Source organism: Helianthus annuus, chromosome 1 (assembly GCF_002127325.2).
Source record: "Helianthus annuus cultivar XRQ/B chromosome 1, HanXRQr2.0-SUNRISE, whole genome shotgun sequence".
NCBI classification, from domain to species: Eukaryota; Viridiplantae; Streptophyta; class Magnoliopsida; order Asterales; family Asteraceae; genus Helianthus; species Helianthus annuus.
In genome coordinates this window covers 29,898,185-29,912,235 of record NC_035433.2, presented here as the reverse complement: position 1 = coordinate 29,912,235, position 14,051 = coordinate 29,898,185, and the positions used below count along the sequence as shown (strand labels likewise).

The 14,051-nt window shown below is 38.2% G+C and overlaps 3 protein-coding genes across 5 annotated transcripts; 2 read left to right on the top strand and 1 right to left on the bottom strand.

Moving 5' to 3' along the window:
- The first annotated feature begins 302 nt into the window (after positions 1-302).
- LOC118488438 lies at positions 303-1,154 on the top strand. Its single transcript, XM_035986024.1, has 2 exons — positions 303-612; positions 682-1,154. The coding sequence occupies exons 1-2, from the start codon at positions 303-305 to the stop codon at positions 1,152-1,154; spliced, it is 783 nt and encodes a 260-aa protein (XP_035841917.1).
- An 852-nt stretch (positions 1,155-2,006) lies between these two features.
- On the top strand, positions 2,007-5,776 carry LOC110943399 (probable pyruvate, phosphate dikinase regulatory protein, chloroplastic). The gene is made up of 3 exons (XM_022185150.2): positions 2,007-2,756; positions 3,694-4,333; positions 5,575-5,776. Exons 1-3 carry the CDS (start codon positions 2,373-2,375, stop codon positions 5,676-5,678), a joined length of 1,128 nt encoding a protein of 375 aa, XP_022040842.1. The 5' UTR covers positions 2,007-2,372; the 3' UTR covers positions 5,679-5,776.
- Positions 5,711-10,689, bottom strand: LOC110943414. Of its 3 annotated transcripts, XR_002594911.2 has the most exons (6): positions 10,482-10,681; positions 10,148-10,341; positions 9,318-9,414; positions 6,511-6,680; positions 6,155-6,347; positions 5,711-6,069 (listed from the first exon to the last, which is right to left on the bottom strand). XR_002594911.2 is itself a non-coding variant. In XM_022185166.2 (5 exons), exons 2-5 carry the CDS (start codon positions 10,310-10,312, stop codon positions 5,988-5,990), a joined length of 537 nt encoding a protein of 178 aa, XP_022040858.1. In that variant the 5' UTR covers positions 10,313-10,341; positions 10,482-10,689; the 3' UTR covers positions 5,711-5,987. The 3 variants fall into 3 exon arrangements, 2 of the variants coding, with proteins under 2 accessions (XP_022040858.1, XP_035846159.1); XM_022185166.2 differs by lacking the exon at positions 6,511-6,680 and having other exon boundaries at positions 10,482-10,689; XM_035990266.1 differs by lacking the exon at positions 6,511-6,680 and having other exon boundaries at positions 10,148-10,251; positions 10,482-10,675.
- Positions 10,690-14,051: the final 3,362 nt, after the last annotated feature.

Below are 14,051 nucleotides of genomic sequence, written 5' to 3'. Positions count from 1 at the left end.
GAGAGGTTTAAAATAAGTGCGAGACAATGATTTGCGTATGACGGGACATAAATACACGTTGGAGTTATTGACAGGACATCCCAAACAATGCATTGATCTTCTACGTATGTCTCGTGAATCATTTGTCCGACTATGTGCACATTTTAGAGTAAATTATTCGTTAGAGGATAGTAAACATGTATCGGTTGAGGAGAAGATGGCTATGTTTTTTATGATAATCGGTCATAATCAACGATATGTATTTATCAAGCGTAGATTTCAACACTCAAAGCAAACAATTCATAAATATTTTTGCCAAAGAAATGATAGTACCAACTTCTTTCAATCCTAATCCAAACATACCGGGACATAAAAAGAGAATACGACGGGTTTTTAAAGGAGCGGTTGGTGCACTAGATGGAACTTTAATACATGCTGTTGTCCCTACTAGTAAACAAGATTTATATAGAGGAAGAGGAAAAGGATATTGTTATCAAAACGTATTAGCAATTTGTGACTTCAACATGATTTTTACGTTCGTCGTGGCCGGCTGGGAAGGTGTAGCACATGATGCAAGAATATTATCAGAGGCATTATCAGATCCAGATGCACCATTCCCATTTCCACCACAAGGTATGTTTATGTTCTTTTAGATATTTATCACTTGCTTTACTTTTCTAAAATAATTGTATATCTTTACAGACAAGTATTATCTTTGTGATGCCGCGTATGCACACATACGGGGATATATGGATCCATATCGTAATGTGAGGTATTGGCTAGGAGATTTTCGCCGAAGACGTGCATTGACTAATAAAGAGAAATTTAACCATGCTCATGCAAGACTTCAGAACGTAATTGAGCGTGCTTTTGGTGTCTTGAAAGCAAGATTCCCTATTTTGAAGAGGATGACACCATTTCCATTGGTTACACAAAGGAACATTACCATTGCATGTTTCGCGCTACAAAATTTTATAAGGAAAGAGGGTTTGAGCGATGAATTGTTTACAGAATACGATCAACCCAATCTTTCGGTGCATAATAGGCAAGTGCACGTTAATGCTGATGAAGATGAGGTTGAAGCACATGGTACTGCATCGGATCGAGAATATATGAATCAGTTACGATATGAGATTGCTGAGCAGTTAATGCAAAGCACGGATATAATGATTTAAAAAAATGTTATTGTCTTTTTTATGAATATTAGTATTCTATAACTATTATTTAATTTTGAATGTTGAAAAACTCTTTTAAGTTTAATAAATCAGTTTATTTCAGCAGTTTGCAGAAGTAAAAAAACAAACAGTCTTCTTCTTGCAGACTGCAGACAATTGGTCCAACACTTCTGCTACAGATGTCTGCAGGCGTGGTCCGCAGACTGCAGACGTTTTACCTCAGAAAAAACAAATAGCACCTGAGTGTAGTATGTCTATCGCTTCCATCTATCACGTATCGTAGCTGAGAAATGGTCAAGACAAGGTTTAGATGTGTAGATATTTAGATAAGGTTCATACTTTGTTAAGGAGTACATCCTTGATTAAGTGTCGATCCTTAGATAATAGTCCGTTAGTACGAGGAGTCCATTTGTATGAAATAGGTTCATTAGTTGGTAAGGATGGACTCACCCTATAAATAAGGGAGGAGTCTTGACATTTGAGGACTTTTGGAGAGTTTGAGAGAGAAACTCTTGCAAATTGCTTTCGTGGGTGTAAATTGTCAAGATTATCAATAGAAAACATATTATAATTACATTCTTGTGTTTGACCCACTCACGTACATGGATTCCGCACATGATATTTGCAATCATCGGGATTACGAAATCGATCTGGAAACGCAGGCACATATTAAACTCACACAATAAAAAAAAAGTTACACTACAAAGAATAAGACTGAGGTGTTTCCTGCGCTACCCCTTCTAGTTCCCTAAATCCGTCGCTGGCTTTGATGTGAAGCCCACCAATACTTGAAATTAATAGTTAGTACCAGAAAATTAGAACCAAAGTTTTAGGTCCAGGATCATTATTTGCGGCAAATCTTTTACTAGCTCAAACATTCAATCCCAATCTAAACCGAACCAACCCACACTCTAAATCGAATAGCTGAACCCGTAACTAAAATCCAAAAATCAAAATCAAACGAATTCTAAGAATGAAAATTTGCATTTTGATTCTATTGGATCCAAAACCGACCCATATCAACCGCTAACTTTTCCTATAAAAGTTCCATCCAACTTATTATTCAGACAGACGTATGCCATACCTCTTCGTCACCTTGTACACGTGGATTATGGTTTATCCAATGTGTAGTGTCACAATAATCAATGAATGTTTATTTTTCTTTTAAAATTTTAAGACAACATTGCAAAACCCTCCGTCACCGGACCATCATCAAACATGACACCCACAATATCACCAACTTCTCCGACAACAAACGCCACCCACACCAAACACCTTACCTCACCTCAACTCAACCGTTGGTCCATAGCTCGAGCCATCAGATCCGGCCGTAAACTGGACCGCCCGGTTCAACCTAAACAGCACCAGGCCACTGATCAAGAACCTGAACCGGCTGTAACGAGTCCGTGTTTCTCCACATCATCGTCGGAAAATGATACCGGAGGAAAGACGGCGGAAGAGTTTGTTAGAGGGAAGGAGATCTACATGGTTTCCGATGGGTCTGGACGGACGGCGGAGCACTCCGTCACCGCCGCGTTGGGGCAGTTTGAGCATTTTTTTGTTGACGGTGGTTGTCCGGTGTATACTCGCTTGTTTTCTGGGGTAATTGCATGTTTATAATGTGAATATTGTTATCAAGGTTATTATTATGTGATTGATTTTTTGTGAATGTGAATTGATATGGTTTAGGATTTTTTTGTAACTAATTTTGATTGGGAATTAGGGCTTGTTTTGCTAAGCTTATTTACTTTTTGTTAAAAAAACTTATTGACTTTTTTAAAAAGAGATTTTAAAAAAGCGTCAATGATGTGGGAAAAGTCAATAAGTAAATAAGTTGTTTTTTAAAAAGTGTTTAGCTTATCTTATTCATTTAAAATGACTAAAAGAGGTAGGAAACCAATAAGCCATATGCATATGCAGCTTCAAAAAGTCACTACTTACTAACTTTTCAAAAATAATTTTTCTCTCCCTATACAAAAAGTTATTTTGAAAAGTGGTTATGAGTTTCCCAAACACTTTTTCTCCTTATCAATTTTTTTGTAAAAGTTAATAAGATATAAGGAGGTGTTGAAAAGCTTAGCCAAACACCCTCTTAGGCCAATTTTATTTTCAGAATTGATACTTTTTTTCCCAATCTTGTTGTGATAAATTTTTACCATGACAAACGAGCAGAGGCAAACCTGTAACATTGGGTGCGGGTAATGGGACGTGTCGGGCATGAGACAGCATGGTTAGTTTTAAAATGTTTCGGGAATATGGGACGGATGGTGATACCCGACCTGATTATCCAAACATACATATCCCTTTACCTCAACTATATATACCCTAATTTTTAGTTTTTATTTTTCTAATTACATAAGGTAATAAAAGTATATAAATATATTTGGGAATCCAACGGGTAACTTTTAACAAACTAACATGCATACTCAATGCCCGATGGGTCTGGGATCCGTCCCATAGCCATTCGCATTATGATCTTCTAATCTAAAAGTTCACAGCAAGATGCATGTTAATTTTGAATTCATGCTTCTACTAGCAGATTAATGACTTGGATCGGCTCATGGAGATCATAATGCAAGCAGCGAAAGAAGATGCAATACTCATTTACACATTAGCCGACGAAAATCTGGCTGAGTCGGCTCGACAGGCCTGCAAATCATGGGGTGTACAATCAACAGACGTTCTTAGGCCAATCACCGATGCAATTGCATCTTATTTAGGAATCTCACCTTCCGGGCTCCCTCGTGGGGCCCCCGGGAGGCGATTTCCACTAACCGACGTCTACTTTAAAAGAATTGAGGCTATTGAATTTACCATCAAACAGGACGATGGAGCTCTTCCGCAGAACTTGCATAAGGCTGATATTGTTGTTGCTGGTGTATCACGATCTGGTAAGACTCCATTGTCGATTTATTTGGCCCAGAAAGGATTCAAAGTGGCGAATGTGCCTATTGTTAAAGGTGTTGACCTGCCCAAGACTCTGTTTGAGGTTGACCAGAAAAAAGTTTTTGCTTTGACTTTGAATCCTGTAATGCTGCAAACTATAAGACTAGAAAGAGCAAAGGGTTTAGGGTACCATGAAGATGAGGGAAGTGATTATGCTGAGATGGCTCATGTGAGAGAGGAGCTGGAATATGCTAACAAGATTTTCACACAAAATCCTACTTGGCCCGTTATCGGTGAGTATTTTATTTTATCAAGTAATAAGCTCACTTCCTTTTTTTTTAATAAAAATGTGTGGATCCTACGTAGGATCCTCGTAAACACAGATCTTGACCATAGGTACCGGCAGAGCTTGTTTGGCTTGAATTAGTGAATTAAAAATTATAAATGAGCTAGCTTTGTTGAAATCAAATGAAAAAAAAAATTATGAACCATCAAGCTAACCAGCCCATGAGTAGAAAGGCGGCTTTCTTACATAACGATAGGGGATGGAGTGGTGGGTCGTGTAGGTTGGGTCAGGTCAAATTGGACTCGGGTTTTGTAATTCATCAACGGTCTACTTACATATATAAACCATTTAGAAGGTCGTTAGCAATAGAAATACGCTTTTGATGACTTTTATTCGACCCAGTTCACATGTTCCCTCTTTCCCGCATGACCCGAATAAAGGTTGTTACAATCTTAACAAGGTCAGGATCGTCAAGATCAAATTTAAATAGGAAGATCCTACTTTATAGTCCTATTCTCTTTCATGTGTTGTCATTCATATGAAAGACTACTTATATAACATAGTCTACTAGATTAGGTTTTATGGATTTCGACTTTAGGGTATTGGGAGTTGAGAACTTTATGAAATTTACACTTACGGTCCGCTTAGGCATGGGCAGTGATTACGAGGGGCACGTGTTGTTTAAAAAAATCCGTTATATATATGTTAATTATTTTTAAATAGTATATCTATACCAACTCCAAGATTTACAAAACAATTTTTATGGTTTAGATTTTAGAAGTTAGCCCATTGGCATTAGGTTTAGTGAGCCCCAAACCCATTTAATTTAAAAAAAAAAAAAAATAATAACAACAACAACAACAACAACAATAATAATAAAAGAAAAAAAAACATTACAGAATGGCACATTTTTTCGAGCTCGAACAGGGTACATGAATTCTCAGAGACGCTCCCCCAACTTACGTTATTGGTTCATCAAATTTTTTTAATGTTTGACAAACTAAGCCCCTTTATAACATTTTTATTCACCAATTCAAGCCAAACAAGATCCGATCGGATTGGATCAGATCAAGATCTTTGGTGCCTTGGTCAAGATCGAGATCCTATGCGGGATCCACTTGTTTTCTCTGAAAACTTGGTACAATCTTAAGATTTTAAGATGAAGATTATGCCTAATTTGTCAAAGCATAGTTGTTAACTTCCTGATCTTGAAGTGATTATTGATGTAGTGTTTTTTGATCATCACAGAAGTAACTGGAAAAGCAATTGAAGAAATTGCTGCAATCATATTGAGAGTCTACCAGGATCGGAAACACGGGTCGCCCGTCCCAATAATCTCAAAGCTCTACTAAAAATGTCACAACTACATTGTAATAAAGTCTTGTATTTCAAAAAACTAAAACTATTGACATAATAACATGATGAAATAATATTTCCTTTATATACAAAACATCAAGAAAAAGTAAAGCATAATTTCTCTTTTTTTTACTAGTGCCACCCTCTGAAAATAATCAGTAAATTGGTGTCACTCGTGTTGGATATGTATATAAAACATAAAAAAACAAGTATCACGCCAAAAAAAGGTCACTGGTGTCGCTTGACACCAGTGGCAACACCAGTGGCTTCTGGGTAGATCCATCCCTGCGTGTGTTTATTTGCCGTCAAGCGAGCAACTTTCTGTCCCCGTTGTACTTTGCCATGGAGAGGGTGAAGTATATGAGTAGGATGGTTCCCATGCTTGACCTGTACAAATTTGGACGAGTAACGTGTCAGAAAACAGGTAACGGACGCTTTAAATACAAGAGACGGTTGTTCATGTTGTTCTTACAATGTGGCAAAAAAGAAGACGATTCTTGTCGGGTTGATGATGGATGTTTGTTTAAAACTGGTTGATCTTTTGCCAATGAGTTTGCTTTTCGTTGGTGTTCCGGTGGCGGTGGTGGTAATGATGCTAATTTGGTGGTGGGTATGTGGCTCGTTGGTCCCTGTGGATACTGGTGCCGATGTTTCCGACATGTTGCCTGTAGCGACAAGTTCAAATTACTATACATTACTAAACGAATTGAAATGAATAGCGATTTTTATATTATAATAATAATATATAGTTTTTTTAATACTTTTATTATTTTAATATTATATATATTAATTATTATTTTTTAAACAAAAGGGAATACAAAAACAAACCAAACTTTCCAGCTAAGGTCGTATGTAATGGGGCGCGGTGAAGGCCATAGCGCCGGTATGGAGCCCCCCACACCGCCCCCCCAGCGCCATGATAAAAAAAAAAAACCGGCGTGAAAAAATTCGCGGCGCGAGGAAGAAGGGGATTTGTTCTCCATTTTCCACTTTGGTCCCTGCATTTTACAATTTGGTCCCTGCATTAAAACACTTTGGTCCCTGCATTTTACACTTTGGTCCCTGCATTTTACACTTTGGTTATGATGAGGTAGGGCTTTATGACTACGGCCTCAAGCCCCATAAAGCCTCGGGGTGACGTGGCATGCCACATGGCGCATAACGCCCCTTTGGAGGCTTTATGACTACACATGTCCTAAAGCAAACGCATCAAATAATTCTAAGTTGCATGTGCAAACTGGATAGGAACAAAAGGAATAATATTATTCTACTTTATGTAATTAAATTAATAATAGTATATATATGTTTAATATAAATACGTCATTAGAATTTCATTAAACCATTAAAAATTATGTCATGTAAATGTAGAGGCATGTTCTAATATTTATTAAAAGAGCTTAAGGAAAAAGAATAATTTTAAGTTAAAATAATACGCGGACATACTTTGACATTTCATTCATTATGAAAGATATTTACCGCTCAAAGAAATGTCATCAACCATTTGGGTTCAAACGTTCACAATTATAAAAGTATCCTACAAAAAATAGAGGATAGGTGATGCTTTTTAATTATATTTTTTAATAACTAATGAGATATGATTTATGCATCATCAAAATTAACCAAATAATGTTTTACTACTTTTCTTTACGTCACGCGTTGCGGCGAAACCAAACAAATGATAATGTAACACAAACGTGATTTGAAAATAAAGCATGTTGTTTAGAAAAGCCAAACCATTAGAACGGTTTAGATTATTATTGTACCGTTTTATGATACCAAATAAATATTTTATTTTGAGTACAACTTCGTTTTTAATAAAACTTATAACGGAATGTCAAGGGAAAAAATCAAACACAGCTACGTACTTAAGTTTTCTAAAAAAAGTTATACACGTAAATTATTAAAGAACTATCAAATTAAATTAATAAATGTTCTAAAAAAGAAAAAGAATTATTAAAAATAGTAAAGGAAATATATGATTTAAAAAAAAGAAAAAAATAAAAATATGTTATTAAAAGTAAATATAATAATAAACTATTATAATATATTAAATTAAATAAAAAATAATAAAACACTATATATTACTTTAAAAATAAAATTTCTATTTATCATGCTTCGTTATCTATATTTATATTTATATAATAGTATTGTGCATGTTATGTGTAACACATAAATTAGTGATGACATAAAAAACATATTTTAATAATATGCAAATTATGTCATAATTTTTTAAACAGATTACAGATTTTCTTTTGTTTGTTTCAATCATTTAGAATTCTTTAAATGCTAAACAATTTATTGACATGGTTAACAATGAGTTGTTCCTTTTGTCAATGTATTGACATGGTTAACAATGAGTTGTTCCTTTTGTCAATGTATGATATTTATACGACACGTCGAGTATAAATCAATTAATAGATTGAAAACCATATCCAAATCAACGTCTTCTTCAAAATTATTAAAAGTGGTTTTCTATTTGATGATAGAATACAATTATTATTATTAGTAGATAAACTAACTAGAAAGACCTAACACCTTCAATATTAATGTGTTATCATTATTATTTCCTGTTTGCTTAACTTATTAAAAGTAACAAATCTTGTTAACGTTACCAAGAGTAAACCGAGTACAACCATGATTGGAATTTCGCCTAACACATGTTTTGCGTCCCAGTAACAGAGTAAACCGACTAAAACCGAACCAGTCAGTTTTAACTTTTAATTCATAACATGAGCAACTCTAGCTTTACAAAATAAAAATTAAGCTAGGACTTGGGCCACAAATTTAAAGTCCTCAAATCAAATATTTTTTGCATCCTAAATTCTTATTTTTTGTTATTTTTATTTCTGTCATTCTAATGTCACAAAAATAAAAAATAAAACCACAAACTGAATTTGATCTAACTTTAGATCTAAGAAAGGTTACGTAACCTCTAGCATCTCTTATAGGCTGATCCAAATTGATCTAACTATATCCTAGTTTGTTTATTAAAAGCATGATTTCTACAAACTTGAACTTATATAAATATAAATAAGACGAGTCAAACTCTTGTTTGTATCGAACTACACCTATGTTTCCCTCTTTGCCTCGTGGATGTCATCAGTAAACATTAAATATATAAGAAAACATTTCGATATTTACCAATGGGGTGGTGGTCTATTGACAAAAGTAAAACCTTTAAACACCTTAGGCTATGCGGTATGGTGATGGTCCTCCCTTGGAGGATGATCCGCCACGTAGATCGGGTGTGAGTATGAGGCAAAGAGGATGAAGGTAAGAAAATGGGGATGAGCCTAAAATATATTTATATGTGTGTGTGAGGGGGTTTTGTCCTCAGTGGGACGTCTTCAACGTCCGCAGGTAGCCGAACAGGACGCCGGAGGGGGGGGGTGTGGAAGGGGGAAGCTGCGACGCCGGTCCTCGACGCCCTAAGGCCGAAGCCCACACCGTGCAATCTTAGGAGAGAGGTCCTAAGTTCAAGTCCCATAAAGGACAGAACTAAAAGAATTTTGTTGTTAAAAAAAACATTTTGATATTTTATTTCTTTAAGTCATTAAGTTTAACTATTTGATTTTATTCGTTTTTCGATTTCATAAGTTTAACAGAAAATTATTTAAGAAAAAGAGAGGTGTCACCTTTAAGCGAAATGATAGTATCTCTTTCATTGTCAATGCTTGGATCACTCATCATTTTCTTCTTTTCTTCCCGTTTTTTGGATAAACTCCTTGGCAACTAATAAAATATAATAAAAAACACAAATAAAATATAAAAAATACTTTAGTGAAATTATTTTAAAGATAATACATACATTATATGTAACAATGCTAAAATAAATTAGAAAAAAAAACAAATCTAACCTTTTAAACCTTTTATAGTGATCGATTACTCGTACACGAATTACGAATTTTAAATTTAAAGGCAAACAACATTATTGTGTTTTCATTCAAATAAATAAATAAAAATAAATATTTTATCTGCTTTTATTTAAGCATCCTTTTGAAATATAGGATTAAAAAAGGAGGGAAAACCAAAGCATGTTCTGGTAAACTTGTTTTCATGTAGTTTCTTGCACGACACAAATATTATATAAAAATAGCTACGTTTTACATCGATCTGTTTTTGTGTTTTAATAAACGAGCCGTATTAAGACAATAGCTAACCCGTTTAAAAATAGAATTGTAAAATTAAGAATAAAATTTATCGTGTTTATTTACAATCCGTTTGTTCTCTATAACTCTTTTAACACATCCATAACTTTATTATTACAACCGACTAACCCTTTTCATTGTTTCAGAACAGGTTAAGCGGCATATGTTTAGATTACATGTTTAAGTGTCTGGATAGAGTATATTTTTTTACACGAATAAATACATGGGCCGCTCGGGTTCATCTATAACCCAAACCCATCAACGTACAAACTATATAAACATTCAAAGAAAATAAACACGAGTTAGTTGAAACTTACATTAGATCTTGAATTATATTTGTGATCTTTGTTGGTGAGATGCAAGAAAGGTTCCATATCCACTTGAATACTTTCAGATTTCATCTTCAATATTTCACTACAAACTGAAATATCATGGTTAACCATTTCATAAGAACATAAATACCCACAATCCGTTTGCTCCATCAAAGTCAAACTTCACAACTTTGTTTAATCTGTAAAGAGATTATAACAAGAAAATATTAGCCATTAGTTTTGACCAAACAAGAAGCCAGCCAAATTTTAGCAAAGTTATTAATGATTTGATGTTATTTAGTCAACTTCTCGTGAACCATAAGACCAAAAGAAACCAAACCCGTGATTCTTTTTTGATCTTGTTTGTGGCGGCGGGAAGGCGGCGGCTGGTGGCGGTGATGATGGTGGCAGGACAGAGAATGTGAGGGAATTAAGGAAGATTTGAGAGAGAGAAGACGGCAGGATGGAGATGGAGACGATGAAGATAGATGAAGGTATGTCATATGAGTGTTTTATTGTTTTCTTTTGCCTTTCGGTTATGGTCATGTTTTGTCACTATATTATTTGTTTATAGTTTTATAAATTATTGGTAGTTACAATTATAATCTTGGTATATGTTATGTTATTAAAATGTAAATGTAAATGCATCCAAGGGTAGGCATTTATTTTTTTATTCATTAACATTTGCCACGTATATTCATATAAGCTTAGATTATTATTTTTAAAACTCTAAATAATATATTATATATTTATTATTTATATTTATAAAAGAGGAAAATTACAAAATTAGACATTGTTTATAAAAAAAAAAACTTTTCAATATAGATATCTCTCAACCTTCATCAAAGTAGTTAACCGCATTTCCACTAATCATCAGCTCTGTCTACTAAGACGAGTAGGATTAAGCCAACAGTTTTTTGAGGCGGTTGAAGGGTATGGTCCTAAATTTCGCACCAAAGCAGTCGCGAGTGACCATCACCTTTATCAAATACTCCCAACAGCAAGGACTTATCTGCGTAAGTGCGGGCACGCGCGAACACAGATACCGAGTCCAATCGGTCAAGTAATGAGATGACTTACCTTGTGTATGAAAATGGATGTCACACATAGCGATGCGGTCCAACACCGCATCCTATAAACATTTTCGTCACGACAAGGGATCTAGGTAACAACAACGGTTACCGCATACGGCGATGCGGCCTTGCACCGCATCCCGTACACATCTTCATCAAAGCAGGGGATGTGGAAACGACCGCAGTTACCGCAGATAGCGATGCGGCCCGACACTGCATCCTATCCACAGAGCAAGTGGGACTGACACCTTCACAGTAAGTGTCGCCAATGACAGTTGCCTGTCAGCCCACACGTAAGCAACGCTCGTACACAGACTGACCGCTGTAGTGGGAGGTGGCGTCACCTCCCTGACCGACAACCCTGACACACTTGTAAAGGGCTGCGCGTTGTCAGTCTGGCCACTCAATTACCCTCCTTCACTCCTCGGCTACAAATACCCATCCCGGACCAGGTTTGAGGTATCTCTTATCAAACTCTCTCACTCATACTACTATCACACACTTTGCTCTCAAGCAATTTACTGATTCTAACGCCGGAGAGTGGTAACAAGTAGCACCCCCACCCCATCCTCCTTGTTGCGAGTCAAGGTGTGTTTCATTGTGCAGGAGACAGATCAAGCGGACGATCCAGCCACCGATCCTCGGAAAGAATGGATTAACCCTACTTGACGAGACCAGTGAATTAACCACCCTTGGTTAACCATTGTTTCATCATTGGCGCCCACCGCTACTCTTAGCACTTATTTCCATCTCTCTCTTTCTTGAAGATCGTGTCTGATCGTCAAAATAATGCTACCGGGGAAAACCTCAACCCCACAAACTTGGGACCTACGGGGACCACTCCCCCGGTCCAACACACTGGCTACATTGACACATCCGCACAGGGGGGCGCTCCCCCCATGTTCATTCCAGACTTCTCGCAGTACGCCGCGGTACTGCCACCAGGAGTGGATCTCTACACCTGGTACTCCCAACAACAGGTTGCCCTCGCTGCGGCCTACAACAAAGCTTACACAGACGCGCAAACACCGAGAGGACCTACGCCCGCACCATACACACCTGCGGCTCGTGTCTTACAATACGAGGGCAGGCCACCAACCACCCCACTCCCTGGAATAGGCGCGGGTCATGTGGATCCTCCTACTGTATTGTCCATACGCTCGAGGAGGGCGACCCCACTTATGGGTCCCGGGCTAGGGGACCAGTACATGACTGCCTGGGCCCACATGGCGAAAATTGGCGACAGTCAACTATTCGCCGAGGGTCCGGCATACATAGCCGTCTGGGGCCGCACCCCCACAACGAGGGGTATGACCGCACCGACCCAGACGACCACACCTACTGTGGGGACTCTCAATCGGCTTACAGCCGATCAGGGGATTACAATTACTATCCCCCCTACACAACCCAGTTCTGTATACGATCGCGCTGCAAAGCGCAATAAAGCCCAACCCTACAGGCCAAAGTCCGCCGCCGAAAACTTCAAATTCATACCGGAGATCGCCTAGGCCCCACTCACTACAAACAAACTCCCACTTATGGTGGGGACATACAATGGTTCGTCAGACCCTGATGACCATATGAATATCTTTACGGGGGTTGGATACATGGGTCGTTGGGACGAAGCCAGTTGGTGCCATTTTTTCCCCCTAGACCCTGACCGGACTAGCAAGGGCCTGGTTTGATTCTTTGCCATTAGAATCACTGGCCTCATTCGAATAAGTGGAAGAAAAATTTCTTGCCCATTTTTGCGAGCAAAGGCGTCACAAGCGTGACTCACTGGACGTCATGAACATCTGGCGTAGAGAGAATGAAAGTTTGGAAGCCTTCGTCAGCCGCTACAATAAACAGTGCCTCGAGATTGGTGGGGTAGCAGACCAAATGGCCCGCAACCATTTCCTCCGAGCGGTCAATCATGACAAAATGATTATGACAATCTCGGGCAAGGAAGGCTTGCCAGAGAAATGGGACGACGTCATGGCGGCAGTCAAAACGTATGCCCAGACCACGCGGTCTCTCAAACCGCACACTGGCAAAGCCTGCCCCCAGACGGAAGGTCATTCCTCCCGCCAAGAGGTCAAGCACAACAACAAAAAGCGCAACCGGGATACATGGAATCGAGGCAACGATTCCAAACCATACACCCCACGCGGGTACTAGCCCGACGCGAGGGACACTATTAACGCCCAGCGAGATCAACGGGCATCCAATAAGGAGTCTCGGGACGACAATTGGACCGAACTCACGAAGTCGCCAAGAGAGGTCCTTCAAACGGAAGCTCAGTTCTTGCGAGCGGCCCAACCTATGAAGTCCAAGAAGGGCCAAGATTTGACCCTTTACTGTGAATATCATAAAGACTTGGGCCATTCTACCAACAACTGCATCAGTCTCCGATTGGAGATTGAGCAAACCCTAAAAGAGGGGAAGCTACGACACCTGTTGTCAGCCGCGCAGAAATAAACTAAGCGCATTACCCCCAACGACGAGGGCACCTCCACTGGCAAAAAAGCCATGTATGTGGCCACCACCCATATGATCAATGGAGGCCGTGGAAGGCCGTGCAAAGCGGGAAGAAGAGGGGACGACTGTCACACCCCGATTTCCACGTGTCTCACCGGTGGGCCCGGTGGGGGATTACCGTGACGATGTTGGCAACAATATAGTCAAACCACACAATTATATAAATGCACAGCGGAAGCTTAAAGATAAATATTTACTTCAACCTCTGGTTGTAATATCAAATGTATTACAGAAGTCGAATCTATCCACAACGGATCAAAATAATAATAAAATATTGTTCATTCAGATTCGGCATCGAGTTTGCGAGACTATTCGTG